Source organism: Antechinus flavipes, chromosome 2, assembly GCF_016432865.1.
Source record: "Antechinus flavipes isolate AdamAnt ecotype Samford, QLD, Australia chromosome 2, AdamAnt_v2, whole genome shotgun sequence".
In the NCBI taxonomy this organism is placed as follows: domain Eukaryota; kingdom Metazoa; phylum Chordata; class Mammalia; order Dasyuromorphia; family Dasyuridae; genus Antechinus; species Antechinus flavipes.
The window spans coordinates 321332498-321350911 of NC_067399.1; the positions used below are offsets into that span (position 1 = coordinate 321332498).

The 18414-nt window shown below is 38.3% G+C and overlaps 1 protein-coding gene across 5 annotated transcripts in view; it reads left to right on the forward strand.

The window, feature by feature from the left end:
• DPF3 (double PHD fingers 3) overlaps positions 1 to 15327 on the forward strand; it is a 406354-nt gene extending 391027 nt beyond the window's left edge. For 4 of the 5 annotated variants that reach the window (XM_051977667.1, XM_051977669.1, XM_051977668.1 and 1 more), the window contains 3 exons: positions 6747 to 6859; positions 11227 to 11308; positions 12644 to 15327. In XM_051977667.1, the coding sequence (XP_051833627.1) occupies positions 6747 to 6859; positions 11227 to 11308; positions 12644 to 12714 (266 nt within the window). In that variant the 3' untranslated portion in view covers positions 12715 to 15327. Of the gene's footprint in view, positions 1 to 6746; positions 6860 to 11226; positions 11309 to 12643 lie in introns of those variants that run through there. The other variant, XR_007950650.1, reaches the window with a different exon arrangement.
• Positions 15328 to 18414: the final 3087 nt, after the last annotated feature.

Below are 18414 nucleotides of genomic sequence, written 5' to 3' on the forward strand. Positions count from 1 at the left end.
GGAAAATAGTTTAGTAAAACTAGCTAACATATCAATCAAGGATAATAGTATATTCAGTGTTTCACATCCAAAGTTCTCTACCTCTGAAAAAAAAGAGAGATATATTCTCATTTGTCTTTTTTGAAGCCAAACAGTCATTATAATCATACAGCATTCAACTGCAACTTCTTTTTGTTATTATTTCCATTTCCATTGTTGTTAATAATATATACATTTTATATACATAATACATATTGTTTTCCTTTTTCTGACATTTTATACTAATCTATATTGTCTTCCCTTAGCCATCGCTTTTTATGGCTTAGTAATAGTCCATTACATTCATGTACCCCAATTCATTTAGCCACTTTACAATCGATAATCATCTACTTTTTTTCCCATTCACTTCAAAGTAGAATTAAATGAAAGGAACTGATACTTTGGCTATGCCTAAATTCTGAAAGTTCACCACTTCTCTGTTGATAGGAAAGAGAGATATACTTGTGATCTGTGTTTGCCTTAAATTTTGTATAAACTGTGATGAGTTCTTGATTATCAAGGAGCAGATCATTCACTTTGAAAATGTCCTGCAATAATTCAGCTTAATAACAGGCAGTTAATGAAGGCCAATGTGGGGCTGGAGTCTGTTCTACTGGAAGAGAGCCAGATAAAGATGTGGAGACATAGGAATGATAGACTGAAATTTGATAGTATATCTCACAAATTAGGTTAAATACATCTTTTCTATTTCTGTTAATGCTTAAATTTTGCAAATCTCACCCGAGTATACAATATTGAGGGTTATTAGAAATCAGAATCAATTTTTATCTAAAAGCTATCCAGGGAATTTATTATTGGAGCTACATCAGGTGGAATTTGGTTCTTTATGTTTTATTTTAGCCCATTATGTGATTTATACAATCCAGGCAACAGACCAAGGAATGCCATTTGTTTCACACTAATCTGCTTTAGACTATAAGCAGGAAAAGCAGTATTTTCTGAAAAATTAGTTATTAAGAGATCAGCATTGATAAGCAAGGCAATAAAATATAATTAGATGTTGATAATTTCACAAAACATAAACAACAGGCTACACCTTTCCCATATTTGCATGTAGTTGTAGTATTTATATTTTCAGGATGTATCTTATGATGTAAAACTCTTTTTGCTGGTCTAATTTAATCAGCTTTATGTGTCTCACCATAGTGCAAATTAAATATTGAGGATAATTGAATAAAAAAGAACCTTTTAATAAGGATCACAATATATGAGGTACATGCTGCAGGAGTTTATATGTTTCTCTTTGCTAAGGGTTTGTTCAATAGGAGTTATTCTGCTGTAAAAGAAGCTGGCTATGGTGATAAATATCAGTAGGTTAATGACTTGCATTAGCTCCTAAGCCAAGATCATAATGTGGGTTTAATGTACAAAGAATATATTTAGTTGGACTTTCCTTCCCTGGACGGGTAAAGTTATTCATATGGATTCAACTGAATTGAACTAACATTTATTGAGTGTGTATGTTTAGTTCAAGACACTGGTCATTAGATTTGGAAAGTCATACACGGATAAATAAAGACCCAATCTCTGTCCTCAAGGGGTTTTCCCTCTAGCAGGGATGAGATACTATAGTATATATAAAATAACTACAATACAAGTTAGGGTTTAGTGAGTGCCATTGAAAGGAATAGACCCAGAGAGGACAGTAGAAAGGAATGAGAATTGGTAGGAAGGGAGAGGGCTCATTCCTGGCTGGGGGAACCAGGAAAGCTGTGTGGAGGGTAAGACATCTGGCCTTGACCCTAGAATGGCTAACCAGGCAGGGTTTTAACTGATTGGGATGAATGGGGTGAATATTCTGGACCTGAGGAATTGCATCAGCAAAATAGCTGTGGAAGTGTGTAAGGATATGTGATTATCTGTCTGTATATGGCCTGGGACCACTCTCTATGAGCAAGTCACTCTGGTTTATTTGCAAAATCTGAAACAATAAATTTCACAGTTGGAAGGAGTCTATCTGGTATTTGAATGGGCATCTTCATTACAACATTTTTTCATCTTTCTGGACCCTTTGGCCTCTTTTGAAAATGTTGATCCCTCTTCTTGGATACCTTCCCTAGACTTCAGTGACAGCATTCTTTGTCTGCTCTTCAATCTCCTTTACTTTATAATTATCTGTTTATTTTCTTTTGTTCATGGAGTGTCCCTACAAAGCTCTTTCCTTATTTCTCTTCAGCAAGGTGATGCAGTAGATAGATAATTAGGTGTGGAGTTGAACAAACTTGAGTTCAAATCCTGCTTCAGATATTTACAAGCCTCAACTATAAAATTTGGATTATAAGAGCTCTGCCTTATGAAGACTCTAGCTCATTGTACTTAACATTTTGAAGTATAAAGGCTACTTTTCATTTATTTATTTATTTATTAATTTGGGAGGAGGCAGTTAGGATCAAATGACTTGCCCTGGGTCATACAGCTAGAGCATGTGAAGTGTCTGAGACCAGATATGAACTCAGGTCCTGAAATCTAGGGCTGGTATTTTATCCCCTGAACTATCTAGCTGTCTCCATACTATTCATTTTTGCAAGTAGCAAGGGCTACTTTTTAAAGTAAAGAATTTTGTGGAATCCTCCACTCCTCTGCCATGATAGCTCTGGAATATTTTAGTTGATTTTTATTTTATACCAAAGAGTTTTTATTGATATACCAAAGAGTTCATTATTCAAGTGTTTTTTCTGTTTTCTGCCAGATGAACTGAGAGACAGAGTTGTCCCTTGCATAGTTTCATCTAGTAACCAACTTGGCCTCAGTTTCCTCATCTGTAAAATTTTGGGGACTGAATTAGATAGCTCCTAAGATTCCTTTTAGCACTAGATCCAGAATAAAACCAAATAGTAAGATCTAGTTAATTAATTAATCAATCAATAGGCATTTATTGAATGCTTATTATGTGTCAGGCATTGGGCTAGGGATAGTCAGTCAATAAACAATGTACCTACTATGTGCTAAGAACTGAAAATACAAACATGAAAAGGAAAGTTTAACTATCCCTGCCTTCAAGAAATTTGCAACCTAATGGGGAAGACAACACACAAAAGTAAGCTGAAAAGAAGACGATGGAAGAGAGATACCTGCCCAGTGGTGATGAAGTGATAGAGAGGTCCAAAGGGGGATAATTGAATGGGAAATGTTCAGGATAGAGTACTCAAAGAGAAGAAGAAAATAGTTCCTATTCTCAAGGAGCTCATTCCTTTGTCTCCACTCTCTGGCTTCCTTTGAGTCTCAAATTAAATCTCACCTTTAACAAGAAGCTTCTTCTGATCCCCCATAATATCAGTTCTTTCCCTCCCTTGATTATCTCTGATTTATTGTATATTACTATGTATGTTGCATATAGTTCATTTTTATTCATTGTTTTCATATTGTCCCCCTCCCTTTTGCCCTCTCCCTGTGCCCCCATTAGACTTTTGAGCTTCTTTAGAGCAAGAGATGACTTTGGCTTTTCTTTGTATCCCCAGAGTATAGTTTGCACAGTACCTGGCACATAATAGGCATTCAATAAATGCTTGTTGACTGACATCTGTATTTGAGGAAAAAAAACATGGCTTCCATGCATCTTATTTGCTGTTGCAAAGAACTCTCCGCAGATTTCCCTTATTTGGGAAAGAGGAAAGGTTAGGATGAGAAAAGGGTAACACATCAATGCAGAATAGGGCAGGAAATACTATGTTGCTTAAGGAAGAAAGTCAGAGAAAGATTTGAGAAAAACTAGATTTTCAATGATCCTCTTGGAAAGAATGGTGAGCAACCTTTCTGAATTTATTTGGGTAATGGAAATTTTAGAAACAGTCCTTTGAAACTACCAACCACTCCTGATAACCTGGAGATGACCATTATGAAGGTTTCTTTTGATACCTTCCATGAATTAAGATAGCTATATAGATAAAAGAATTATGGATAGGAGCTGAATCTATGTATGATTTCATTGGCATAAAGAATTTCTAGGTAAAGAAACTCCCTCCATTAGTGCAGCTTCTCCACTTCCTAGAGGACTAAGAGTTGTGACTACCCCAAAGTCAATGTGTGTCATGACAAGGCAGAACTTGAATCGATCTTTCTGCCTTCAAGATCAGCATTTTTGCCATGGTGCCATATACAATAGATACACCTTACTTTAAATAACTCAATAAACGGAGAACTGGATTGACAAAAGGAATTAGGGAAATGTTTATAGACTTTATTTGTAAAGAAAAGGAAAAATTCCCAAAGAAAAAATTAAAAGTGATAGTAACCTTGAGCAAATGATGTCACTGTTAATTTACCTTTGTTTCCCACCCGAATATCAAGGAAATTTTTCTACTAACTGTTTCCTAAGACTGTACTTTGTTGTCTGTTTGGGGACAAAATTATGTTGCCATCATGAAATGACTCTGTGATAGTTTTTCCCCCTCACTTCTCCTGGGAAAATAGTTTCCAATATTAAGAAATCCATCATTCAAGTCACTTTTCTGTTTTTTCCGAAGAAAACCAGTAGAGCTTTTCTTTGCATTGTTTTACCTAATGACCAATCTTCTTAATTCCAATGAGACATAATGTGAGAGAGCAGTGAGGGTAGTAACAGAGGGTAGTAATAGAAAGGAAGATTGAATCCCAGACATTATTTCTAATCAATTAAATTCCATGTGATATTCCTTTCCATCCTCCATTTTCCCATCTGTGAAATAAGAACAGTGATTTTCACTACTGTCCTCCCTCTTTCTGAGCTTAGGTATAATAACATTTATCTTGAGAAAAAACAGATGCCCATGTTGAGACCTGTGGTTCCTCTTAACCTTGATGTACTAAGGGGATTTTTTCCCCTTTGTTTCAGACCTTAATATAATCTTTAAAAATGGATTTACTTTAAACATAGTCACAAAGCCTAGTGAGATATTTCAAGGAATGAAAAAGAAAAGCATTTACTGAACACTTACTGTTTGCAATGCCTTGTGTTAGGCACAGAAGATACAAATAGAAAAGTAAGATAGTCCTTGCTTTTAAAGAGGTTGCCTTCTCTACCTATTAAAAGAAATCAGATAGAGGAATTTCAGCCATAAGTTCAATGAAAAGACTTAGTCATCTTTAGGTTTCAGAGACAAGGTTGATGGTGCATCTTTTTTAAGGTGCATTTCATTATCTGATATATCCACTATGCTACCCTGTCTCTTAGGAGATACCCATAGAACCCCCATTTTGCAGATGAGGAAAATGAAGCTTAAGTTAAATAATTTGTTTAGCATCATATAATTAGAAAGTGTCCACAGAAAGATTTGAATTGACTTTAAATCCAATCTAAGAAATGAGGAATATAATTAGGCTTATAAATTTGCTCTCTTTGAACTAGTTCTTTGAAATGGTGTGCAAAATGGTTGACTAAGATTAGGGACAAAACCTTGAGTCATAAAAAGAGCAAATTGATTGGTCTAAAAAAATGGACCAAACCCGATGAACTTGGCATTGTAATCTCCATGGTAGTATTAAGTCTCTAAATCATGGAGTTTAAGTCACTCACATTAATAGCAATATTAACTCTTGATTCCATGGCAAAAATAGAATTCTATCACTCCTTCTCTATTCTCATCATACTGAGATTACTCAATTTCTTTTCAGAAGTTTGGAGCCTGACCCCCAAATGAATTCCAATGTGTGGTGACCTTTGATTCTGAAACTTATTCAGAGTCCTCTCACATTATTTCTGATCTATTTCTGTGATCTATACCTTGGGCTCCGTTGCACTGGACCTTGATTAGGAATCTTCCTAATTTGGCCCAGAAGTTTTTGGAACCTTGTTAGATGATCTTCCTCTTTTCCCTACTTCCTTTTCTTGCTTTTTTGTAGAGTGGATTTTCGAACTGAAAGATCTGTCTCTGTCCATTTCTTTCCCCAACTTCTCTGTATCATCTTTCTCTACCTCTCTTCCTGTCACCCTTTGTCTCCATTTATGACTTTTTCTCCCTCTTTCCTCTCCCTCTTCTCCCTCCTCTTTACTCTCTGTATTTCTATCTTTTCTCTGTCTGTCTCTGTCTCTCACTTTCTCTTTTTGTCTCTGTCTTTTTCTTTCTCTCTTTGTCTCTGTTTGTCTCTCCATTTCTGTTTCTCTCTCAATCTCTATTCTTTTCTTTGTTTTTTCCTTTTCCCTCTCTCCCTTTTTTAGAAGTATGAGACTTAACAGATAAGTGAACCTCATTAAATCCTGTTCTCTTAATCTGCTACTTTCAAAAAGCTTACCTCATTCTCTCTTTCCCTAAACTAGTGCTATCAAGGACAATCTAGCATGGTTTCATGTGTTACTTCAGCACCCTTAATCTGGTCTTGAGTCTGGCTTACTATCAGATGTTTAGTGTCTATCATAATATATGGGTATTTGCAACCCTCTAATCTATTCCATTCTTCCCTCTATCCTTCCCTGGCTCATTTTCTAATTGCCTTCTGTCCTAATCATATTTTTTTTTACTGCTGGAAAGCATGAGTGATAGAGTGGGGTGTCTCAGATTTATTTTGTCCCTGGCAGTCAAAGGTTTAATGTTTAATATTTTCTCAGGTTTCTGTCAGATACAGCTGGGTTGCTGAGATTCCTAACCAGGGTTGACTTTGATTGTTTCTTCCTGAGCCAAGGAGACACATCCATGGGTCAAGAAGTGATGCACCAATGAGATCATAGTTCCTATTCTTTAAGGTTAATCAAAGATCTGTCTTCTAACAATGACTTTTTTTTTGGACTTCTCTAGGTCACCCCACCTGCCTGCAGTTCACCCTAAACATGACTGAGGCTGTCAAAACCTACAAGTGGCAATGTATCGAGTGCAAATCCTGCATCCTCTGTGGAACTTCTGAGAATGATGTGAGTTTGAGGCTTTCCTAAGAAGGAAAGTGAATGCAGAGAGGAAGGGGAGGGAAGGTGGGTTCTTTCTTGTGGTTCAACAAAAATATCAGAAAGGCACTTTGTTAATCTTCATTAAGTGGGGGGAAAATAAAGAAAATTCTCTAGTCAACAAAAGGGTCTCAAGCCATTGATTATAAATTTATTAAACTGGAAGGAACCTTAGAAATCCATATAATCCAGAAGCATCAAACTCCCAGTTGCAGTGTGTCCAACTAGATTAAAATAGAATTAGGAAATGTTTCATAAAAATACCTAAAAATACAATACAGCCTTGATAATGTTAAATTGTGATTTTCTAAGTCAATCTACAGCTTGCAAAGACTGTTTCTATCTGAGTTTGACATCACTGTTCTTGTCTAACTACCTCATTTTGTAGATGAAGATTCTAAAGCTCAGAGAGATTAAATAACTTGCTCAAAATCACATAGGTGTTAAGGGTCAGAGCCAACACTTGAATCCCAGTGCTCTGATTGTTCTTTCTACTATAGGGCCTAGCTTGAGGAAGTCATGCTTGTGGAGACAGAATTGATAAGGGCTGTTTTCCTGACCACAGTTCTAGCATGTTCTCCATTGCTTTTCAAATTTCTTTTTCTTTTCTTTTATTTTGAGGATAGGAGCTTTATGAAAAATTAACTACCAATAATTTGAGTAAAGTGATCTTTAAGCATTGAGTATAAAGATCCTATTTTTCAGACAACTTTTTAGAAATAAACACTCAAGTGTTTATTAGTTCAAGGTCACTCAGGAAATGACCCTGAGGTAGAGTAAGGTTTAAACTCAGGTTCCCGGATTCTTAACCTTGTGTTTTGCACAGGCTTCTAAATGGAATGTGCTCTTTAGAACAGAGAGGAGTTGGCTGGGGTTCAGAGGTAAACCCAGCCTCTCTTATTTCCCTTGGGATGTCATACAAGATTGGAGGGAGTTGGCAAGTGCTATTAAAATCACATGACAAAAAAAGAAGGCTAGAAGACTGGCATCAGAACCCCCTCTCTCTGCTATCATGTCATACCAGCCAAATTTTCAAGTGCTCCAGGATGAGGCTAGTCTCATCAAAACATCTGCAAGCAGTCTGTTGGAACTTTGGACAGTTCCTTTATTTAAAAAAATAAAGGAAGGAGGCAGGGAGGAAATGCCACCTGACTAGGAATAGTCTCAATTGCATGGATGAGGCTGAAGAATTAGGGCAATGTAGGATTGGGGAGTGCATTTAGCTGCTATAAAACACCCAACTTTTGGGGAGTCATTTTGCCAGTTCCTTCTTAGGTAACAAACCTTTCTCATTCTATAGAAGATCCCATTGGCTTTTTCGCTGGTTGCAACCCATGCCCAATCCTAACCCAAAATGCTCTCTCTTCACTTCTCCCTCGTGGCTGCCCTAACTTCCTTCCAATTTCCCATTTTCTTCTTTTTTGGGGGGTGAGGTAAGGAGGCAACTGAGGTTAATTGTTTTGGCCAGTGTCTGAGGTAGAATGTAAATTCAAGTCCTCTTGAATCTAGGGCTGGGTACTCTATCCACTGTACCAGCTAGCTTCCCTTCAAATCCTATCTTCTGCTGGAAGTCCATCCTGCCCTATCTCTCTCCCTCCCTCCCTCCCCATCCCTACCCCCATCTTCTATTCTCTTTCCCATTTATTCTCAGTCTATCTTAAATATTCATAATTATGTGCATGTTTTCTTTTCCTTTAGATTATGACTTCCCTGAAAGTAGGGACCACATTTTGTTGTTCTCTGTACTCCTAGCATTCAACACTTCACCCATGTGACAGTGCCTGTCACATAGCAAACACTTAATAGATACTTAATAGATTAATAGAATAGATTCATTCCCCAGCATGTGTAATATTTCTTCTTCAGTCTTCTTCCCTTCTACTTCTTATCTCAAGTCCTTGGATTTGGGTGCCCCAACAAATTCTTGTTCCAGCCCAGCCCTGCCAGTTTTTTGATTTTTGCTTATTTAGATTCCATTTTGGACCTTGCCCCATTTCCCTAGGCAGAATTTTTATCTCCACCTCTGGGACTGTCTACATTTCTGGAGAATATCCTCTTCTGTGGGGAATATGTGGGGGGAGGTTTCATCATTAAAAGGGGGCCTTTGTGCATCCTGCTGGGAAGGGAATGAAAGGAATGATCCCTTTGGGAGGAAAGATACATCAGTTGTTATAAAAAAGGGTGGGGGAAACGGAGAGAGAACTGGTGGAGGGAAAGAGAAATTAAGGATGTCTTCTAGCAAGCTTTAGCATCAGCTTAAATTATCTCCCAGCATTCCATGAAGCTGCAGTGAAGGAGTAGCCACCCTTAGAGGGATGGGGGAAACCATGGTCTTCTCAAATATCAAGATTAAAGAGCTTTCAAAGACCAAGTTGCTAAGTGGATCCTCACTCCAACAGGTCATGAATGAGTTCAATTCATTTCAATAAGCATTTATTAAAAAAACCTGTCTTTCCAGATTTCTTTTCCATTCCTTGTTCCTTCACGTGCTTTATTTTCTGGCTTGCTCTTCCCCATACAAAACATTTTTTCCTACCATTGGCTACTCCCAATGCCAGGAATGCTCTCACTCCTCAGCTTAGAATTTCTAGCTCCATCTAAGGTTCAGATCAGTTATTACCTCATCTAAAGCCTTTCCTGAGCCTCTCTCAGTCGTTAGAATTCCCCTCCTTTGAAATGACTTTGGGTTTACTTGATAAACTTTTGAATTTATTTATCTGTATGCACATTGCCCCTTTCCCTTTCCACTTTATCTGTTGACTATAAGTTTATGGAAAGGAGGGGGTGTTTTCATTTCTGTCTTTGTAAACATATGTATCATATTTATGAAATATTTATAAATCTGTAATTATAAACATAAACATATCACAGAACTTTATATATAATAGATACTTAACACATGGTTGCTGAATTAAATCGCAACACTCAAGACACTGATTTAAATACAAGACCCAACCTGAAGCTAGATCTTGACTCTAATGAAAAAAAAGTGGATTTTGAGTCTGAACTCAGCTTTGCAAACATACTTTTGCTCATCTGCCCGGGAGTGGAGGGGCATAGTACGGGTAATGATGGTGCTGAGACACTTGACAAGTCATTGATCAGCAGCCAAAGGAATGAAGTCCACTTCCTGCTGGGGAAACTGGGGATTCCAAAACCTAGTCTTTCTTTTGCCTATCACTGAGCAGATCTTAGTGCATTTAAGGCTCTGTCTTCCAGAATGTCCTATGACAAAGGAAGGAAAGCTCAAACTCTGTTTGGCTTTAAAGAACTGAAGGGGAGGCACTGTTTCATTTTCTTTCTATCCAGGGAAGCTGCCAAGGTTCAGAGTGCTGCTGGGATGTTTTTCCCAATACAGCCCCTCTGGAATTAAGTCAAAGGACAGAGGAGTTCAAGACCAGACAGTGATTCCTTTCTGACACTATGATTGATCAACAAGAAATCCTTGAGCACTTATATATGTCTGGCAGTTTAAGTGGGAAATTCATATAATCATTCCTGATTTCAAAGAGTTTATGATGTAGTGAATAAAATCTTTTTATTATGAAACTGGAAGCTGCAATTTCACTAGCATAGAGAATTTCCATTGTGGAAACTCCCTCCACCAAGGATCAATAGCTTAACTTTGAACTATAGTTTACAATCTTTAAAAGTTATCTAATTGGAGATAATATGAAAAACAGATGATATCATTTTTTTTAAAGTTGCCAGAAGCACAAAGAGATTGTGGCTTTGCAAAGGCTAGTGTGTGTTAGAAGCAAAATTTGAACCTGTCTTCTTGTCCCCAAAGTCAGCCATTCATCTGTTATTCCAGGCTGCCTCTTAGTTTTTCCAACCAGACATATGATTTCATCAGCATAGGGGGTTCTTCTCCATGGAGGGGGCTACTCTGTAACTGTTAATCTTAGATAGTTGCTGGGATCACTGAGGTCAAATGATTTGTCATGCTCTGTATCAGAGGGAGAATTTGAATTGAGATCTTCCTGATTTCAAGGATGGCATACTACTCACTATGCCAAGTTACCTCTTCAGGTTATGAAAAGTCAGCTTTTTAGTTCACAAAGTTCACAAGACAAGATTAAAAAGGCAGATTAAAGCAGGATTTTGGTGATTGTGTTGAATGATTTATGAACTCTAAAGATTAAATCTCTTTTCTCTGTCTCTGTCTCTCTGTCTCTCTCTGTTTCTGTCTCTCTGTCTCTCTCTGCTCTGTCTCTTTCTGTGTCTGTCTGTCTGTTTCTGTCTCTCTGTCTCTCTCTCTCTTTCTCTCTCATTCTTATTGTCTCTCTGTGTCTCTGACTGTCTCTGTTTCTGTTTCTGTCCTGTTTCTCCACTAGGACCAGCTGCTCTTCTGTGATGACTGTGACCGCGGCTATCATATGTATTGTTTAAATCCCCCTGTTGCTGAGCCCCCTGAAGGTAACTGACAGAACTCTCAAATTAAGGGCTGTGGAAAGGTATTTTATAGTGAAATGACTACTATAAGGTGAAGGGTGAGGGAAAAAAAATAAAAGGGTCATCTACTTACCAGCGCTACCCCTTTCCCAGGTTTCCCCGTAGGAATAGAATACCAAATTACTGGAGAGACAGCTTTGTGGACCAACCATCTCAGTGATCTAGAAAGCCTTAGTATAGAGCAGTAGAGTAGAGTAGAGTAGTATAGAGATGTAGCTAATAGATTCTTAGAAAATGGGAACTGAGATCTGGAGTACAGAAACAATCTGCAAATCCAGGAAAATAGGGACTAGATGCCTGATGACTGAATTTTGGGGAGGAGTATGAAGTGTACATTCAAAACTTGGAAGAGACTTCTTTTTTTTTTTTTTTGGATCTCTGATCCATGTAGAAAACTCCTACTGACTAATTCAGATGACAACATTTTAATTTATAACTGCATACAAATATGTATACAACATTATTATAACATAATTTATAATTACATACAAATATGTATAGAATATTTTCATGGCAACATTATAATTTATGATTACATGCAAATAAGTGTATAACATTACGATAACATGGCATTATAATTTATAATGATATACAAATATATGTAACATAATTATAACAATATTATAATCTATAACAATATAATTTATAATATAATTATTGTAAATCTGTATATAACATTACATATGACATCATTATGATGGAGCATTGTAATTTAATCTATTTAATTTATAATAATTACAACTAGCTATAATTTATAGTTAGAGGATTGCCTGTGGCACAGGGAAATATTTTATCCAGGTTCTCAGAGTTGGAGAAGGGGGATGAAGCAGAACTTTAGCCTTCTTTCCATTACAAATTGCCCAAAAAGTACAACATTCTGCCTAGATATTTTGCCTCTAAGTTGAGCTATCCTAGGAAAATAGACAGATGTGTAACAGATTTAAGGGATCCTCAAGTCCTTCAAAAATGCTATATTTGGGGGAAGGGGTTTCTGAGACACTCCCCCCCAATAACTTTATTATGACACTGATAAGAGAGGTAGTGTGGAGTAGCAGGGAAAGAGTTGGCTTTGAAGCTAGAAGGATCTAGGTTAGAATCTGTCCTGAATCTTAGTGCCTCAAGCAGCGTTCTACGTCTGGGTATAAGTAGCAGTCTGCTTTGGTGAGAGCGAGTTTCCTCACTGGCAATTCTATACCCACGAAATCACAGTGGGTGACCCCCATCTCTACCATGGTTTATAGCCTGGGCTCTAGGGGGGGGTGCTAACTCTAATACAATCTTGTTTTTTGCCTTGTCTAGGGAGCTGGAGTTGCCACTTGTGCTGGGAATTGCTCAAAGAGAAAGCGTCGGCCTTTGGCTGCCAAGCCTAGGGGGCTCCCCCCAGATGCAGGATGTCACCTGTTCCTGTCCAGCTGGTACCAGCACACAATTTCCAAACTCAGACCAAGCACCCACATCCCCACACCTAGACAAACCAACACAAAAGAAAACAGTCACAGAGGGACACACATGGACACTTGAAAACAAGAGGAGGAGGCATTTATTTACTTCTTTTGGGTGGGTTCCACGACTTCACACAGCCCCTTCCTGGTCTTACTGGAAGGAACTGGTACTTTTCAAGAAAGAAAGCTCCAATTCCTCTCCTTACTTTCTCTCTCCCCCCGCTTCCCCATTGAAATCTCCCTCACTTTTGTCTGAGCACTGAAGCTCTCTCATTGGTTTCTGGGCTAAATGGAAGCCGTTCTGTGAACACTGAATAGTCATTCTTGTGCAGTCTAGTGTTTTATGTTCTCTCTGTTCCAAGAAACTTTCAATGATTCTCCAACCCTTTGGCCCCTTACTTCCCTTCTCCTCCCCCTTCACAAATCCCACTGGGCAATGATGCCTTCCACTCCTTCACTGGTTCAAGAGCAGTGGTTTGTGACTCATGACAAGCCTGACTGGTAATTTGCTGGTCCCCAAAGGGCCACCATCCTGAAAATCTGGATTGCCCCCAAACTCTGCCCTCAGAGACTGTATGTGGAAAAAAGTTCGACTTTCCTGCTTCTCTAACAATATATGAAGTGGATGAATAACCCCAAAGGATCCAGACCCACTGAATCAAATCACTAGATAGAGGAGTGGGGGAAAAATGAACAGAAAGATGAGGGAAAGAGGAAGAAAATAATGGGAAATGTAAATGAAGTCTTGTGCCACCAACCAGTGTTTGCTCTTTGCTTTCCAACTAGGAGAAGCTTTGGAAAGGATGGTGTTTGTCTGACTGATTTACATGTAATCCCTTGCATTGAAGTCTTTTTTTTTTTGGCAGGAGGTGGGGGAGGGGTGGGCAGCAAATTAGTTTGAGAGGTACTGTAAGCATAAACTATGGAGAAAAAGAGAAATACTCTTTCCTTCCAACCGAACTTTTTGATCAGCTTTTCTTGCTGGAGTTCCAGGACCACGTCTTGAAGAATCAGGAGGCCAAGATGAGATCTTTTTTTTCTCTGGTAAGGGAGTAACCAAGCCAGATGTAGAGTTTGATATTAGAAGTCTCCCCAGTATTGATAGTACAAGTGACACAAGGAATATTTTTTGCCAAGTGACTTTCTCAATCCTGACAGTATATATTTTCTTTTTTGCTGAAGTGAATTGAAACATGACTCCTGGGCGAGTTTTTTAGCTAGCAGAGAGACAATTATTGATTATTTGAGCACAAGCCTGGCATAGAGTGGTGACTTCAAAGTCAGGAGGAGCTGGATTCAAGTCTTGCATTTGACACATGTTGGATATGGAATCCTGGGCAAGTCAATCAGTGCCCCAGACAAGTCTTTAAGAAGATAAATTAAGAGCAGGTGCCTATCTGCAAGAAGTATTCCCTCACTAGGAGTTTCCTCTTTGCAACCAGTCACAAAACTGGTCTCCCTTTCCTCTTTAAAAAGAAAAAAGGAAATAATTAGAATTAAGAGACTAAAAATAACCATTTGGAAGCATTATCTTTGGAGGGGTTCCTTGACTTTCAAATCTCCCTTTTGACTTTATTTTAAAAATGAATTAATACTTGAAGGTAGAAGATGTTCAGCTCAGATTCTAAAAATGGTGAGCATTCCATGATGGCCCCATGGGCTGAAACTTGTCAGACTGCCTTTGAAATGGGGCAGCGGGTTTCTGGAAAATCATTTGCCCAAAGGGCAGGTCTCTGCAGTGGGGACCCTAGCGCATGCTCTGTTTCCTTGCTATCAGCTCCAACTCCTTGGTCCGGCTTCTGACTATAAAGGCAGAGGTTATTTTTAGCCCACAAACTCCCCCAAGAAGCCTGCTGGGATTCGGGATAGCTGGCCACTTCTGCTGCTCTGTTTGCTTTTGGATTTGGCAGGAGCTCACGTTTCCTGTGCTAATTGCTGGCAGCCAGTAAATCAGATGTAGCATAGAGAGGAATTGAAACACACTCCCCCCCCCCCCATCCCCACCTTGCCCTTTTCCCCAGCCCATTTCTTTGGCTGAAGCGATCCATGACAAGAGACTTGGGTCATTTTCCTGTAGGAGAATGTAGTCTATGAGTGATTTACACACAGACATAATGATCTCATTTAAAAGAACTGTCCAGATGGAAATCACATCTTCTTCCCAAAACATAACCTTCTCCCTCTGAGCAATCCCACTTTGGATTATGAAGGATTGAGTATTTAAGAAGTCTGGAATGTTTTTTGGAGATTGACTTTCTTCACACGTGACTTGTTTGTTTTTCCCTTTGCCTACCTGGGAGAGTGAAATCAGATTGACCATATTTTTCTATTTCTGATGAGGCTGGCTCTTTAATTCTTTCTGCCACAAAGGGATAATAATGCTCCATATTCTGGAGAAATTTTAAAATAAAAAAAATTAATTTTCATTGATTTTTTTGGGGGGGATATTCACTAAAATAACCCCAGATGTCATAACTCCTTAAATCTTAAATATATACATATAAATGTGTGTGTCTATACACAGACACACAGATACACACACACACACACACACACACACACACACACACACCCCAAAAGCCAAAATCTTGGGACTCAGGTCATCACCTAATAAATGAAAAGTTTGGAGTCAACTCCTAAGGTTTTTCCCTGATCTAATGTTCTGTGATTCTATAAAATCAGTTGACAATGCAGGTTTCCTTGTAGAGTGCTCTGAAATCTGCCTGTCTTGCATCACTGCACATGACAAGGTTGTCCAGTTCTCTGTCTGCAGGCACATCTGTTCTGATAGCATATGCTGAAAATATAGTTATCAAGTTTCCTGAGCTTATGAAAAATAACTCACCAGCAGAAGCAGTCATAAGGAGATGAATAGACCATGTGGTCAAGTGTTCAGGGGTCTGGAATGGCGCCATCCTTAGAAGGTTTCCGCATGCTGTTCCCAGCCTTGGTATTTTCTTGAGGAATAACCCCAGGAACCTCTTTTCATCTTTGTATACCTTCCTTTTCCCATCTAGAAAGGGACAATAAAACACTGATAGTGAGAGCCCATTTTCTTTAGGAGAATTGATAGGAACTATGTGAAAAGGAAAGCACAGAAGTGATGTAAATCTAGGAGAAAGAACATTGGACTTCGATTCAGAAGACTTTTATATTTAATATAAAAGTCTTTTGAATTGAATCTGAATAGGACTATTACTAGTCCTAAATTGTGCATCTGTAAAATGGGCATGATCATACTCACACTTGCTCCCTCACAGATAAGTGTGAGGGGAGGACTTTGCAAACTGAAAATGCCCTTTAAATGTCAGCTGCTGTTATTAGATGGAACCAAATATTGCTTAATCTTGTTTTAAAGGGAAGGTGTTAAAATGTTTGAAAGTGGCCATCTCTTTTGAACTGTGGTGGAACAAAGTATTAAAGTACAGAGATCCCTCTAGGAGCTTCAGAAATCTGGGCTGCTCCCAAAGTAACTTTTACTTCTACCTCCTTTGCCTTAAGTATATTAGGGTCATGTACTTACTTGATTCCTTCCTTAAGGAAATGTGGTACAGTAGAAAAAACAATATTGGCTCTTGAGTCAAAGGACCTAAATTCAAATCCCATTTTTGATGATTACTATTGTATCACTTTGGGCAAATCCCTTAATCTCCATGATCCTCAATCTCCTTGTCTGTAAAATTATGGGAGTTGGACTAGATGGCTTCTAAGGTCCTTTCAACTGGATTAAAAATAGGTCAATAGAAGTTCAGTAATAAGGGCCATCTTGTCCTTGGGTAAGACCATATCAAATCTTGGGTCTACCAGATTACAATGTGAATTGACTGAAGGAGATGGAATTTTAAGTTGTGTACTTGAATTTGCCTTAATTTTCAAAGTATTGTGACTTCAGAGAAACAGCCTGATAGAATGGAAGAAAATTGTGTTTAATTAGGTATTAAAAGACCTGGGTTCAAATTTAGGGTCTGTAACTTACTATGACTGGGGGTGCCTTTGGGCAAATTCTTTGGCTTCAAGTCTTTCATCGTTTAAATGAGAGGGGAGGTTTAGATGGTTTTAAAGGTCTAGCTTTAGCTCTGTACTAAGGAATTGGGGTTGGGGAATTAAGTAAAATGTAGAGGGAGAATTCAGAATAGAGAGTTGCCACTACCTGAAGAAAATCTAGGCATAACTCCATCCTAGTATAAGTCGCTAGTAAGGCATATCAAGGCAACTAAAGTTAACTTTTAGGGATAGGTGGAATAGAATGCTGGAACTGAAGTCAGGAAGACTCATCTTCCTAAATTCAAACTGACCTCAAACATTTTAAGATTGTGTGACCTGGGCAAAAGACTTAACTGTGTTTGCCTCAGTTTCCTTGTGAGCTGCAGAAGGAAATAGCAAACCATTCCAGTATCTTGGCCAAGAAAACTCCAAATGGCATCACAAAGAATTGAACTCAACTGAACAACCACAAAATATCCCATAATTCAATAATATTTCCTGCTTCCCTGATTTTTTTTCCTATCCTGGCTTACCTGTTCTTGGCAGGGAACTAACCAGTGAGGTAAAGAGTAGTTATTTTAGATCACAGATCCAGAGATAGAAGGGAGAATGAGTACAACCCCTTCATTTTATACTTGACGAAATCAAGGAAGTTCTCTGCTTCTTACCTCAGCCTCATTCTGAACAGAGGGAGGGTGAAATAGATACATCCAAGCCAAAAGCTCCAAATCTTTTTTTTTTTTAACCTGTGTCTGTGTTGAAAAAAATGCCTTTGGACCTAAAAGTAAGACAGGATTGAACCAATGTGACAAAGAGCATTGGGTAAGAGGACTGAAATCAGAGGACTTTGCATTTGGATCCCTGCTCTGCCACTTACTGCTTATGTGACTGTGGATAATTCTCAGCCTCAATTCCCTCTTCTATAAATTGAAAACATGGACTAGATAACCTCTGAGATTCCTTCCAGCTCTACGTCTAAGGATTAGATAAATCAATTCATTTCTATGGGATTCCATTTTTTCTTTTAAAAAATTATTTATTTTAACATTCTTTTCTTTTTAAATTTTGAGTTCCAAATTCTCTTCTTTCCTCCCATTCCTCCCCCACTTACTGAGAAGGGGAGCAATTGATATCAATTAGAGATGCAAAATCATGCAAACATATTTCATATTAGTCAAATTTTCCAAAAAAGGCACAAAAAGTGAAGTGAGAAAATTATGTTTTGATTTGCATTTAGTTCATCAGTTCTCTCTTTGGAGATGGATAGTGTTTTTCAGTTCTGAGTCCTTTGGCATTGTCTTGGGTCATTGTATTGATTAGAGTAGCCAAGTCTTTCACAGTTGATCATCACTGGTTTCCAGTTTTTCAGCTGATAAATGGGGACTGTGGATTAGTCTGTCTCTAAGGTCTCTTCTAGCTCTTAAAAATATGACTAGCTATAGGTGCTTATTTAACCTGGCTACTCTTTTTCTTTTCTGAGTTCAAATTAAAATGTCTCAGATCAAAAGTCCTCATCCAGAAGTGGGCACTAACAGTGGAAATGGCCCAGCACCACAGGAACCTCTCTTTGTCACTCGAACCAGGTAGAGTGTGCAGGCCACAGCAGGAGGAATAGCTCCCCCCACCAAAAAAAGAAGTTCTATT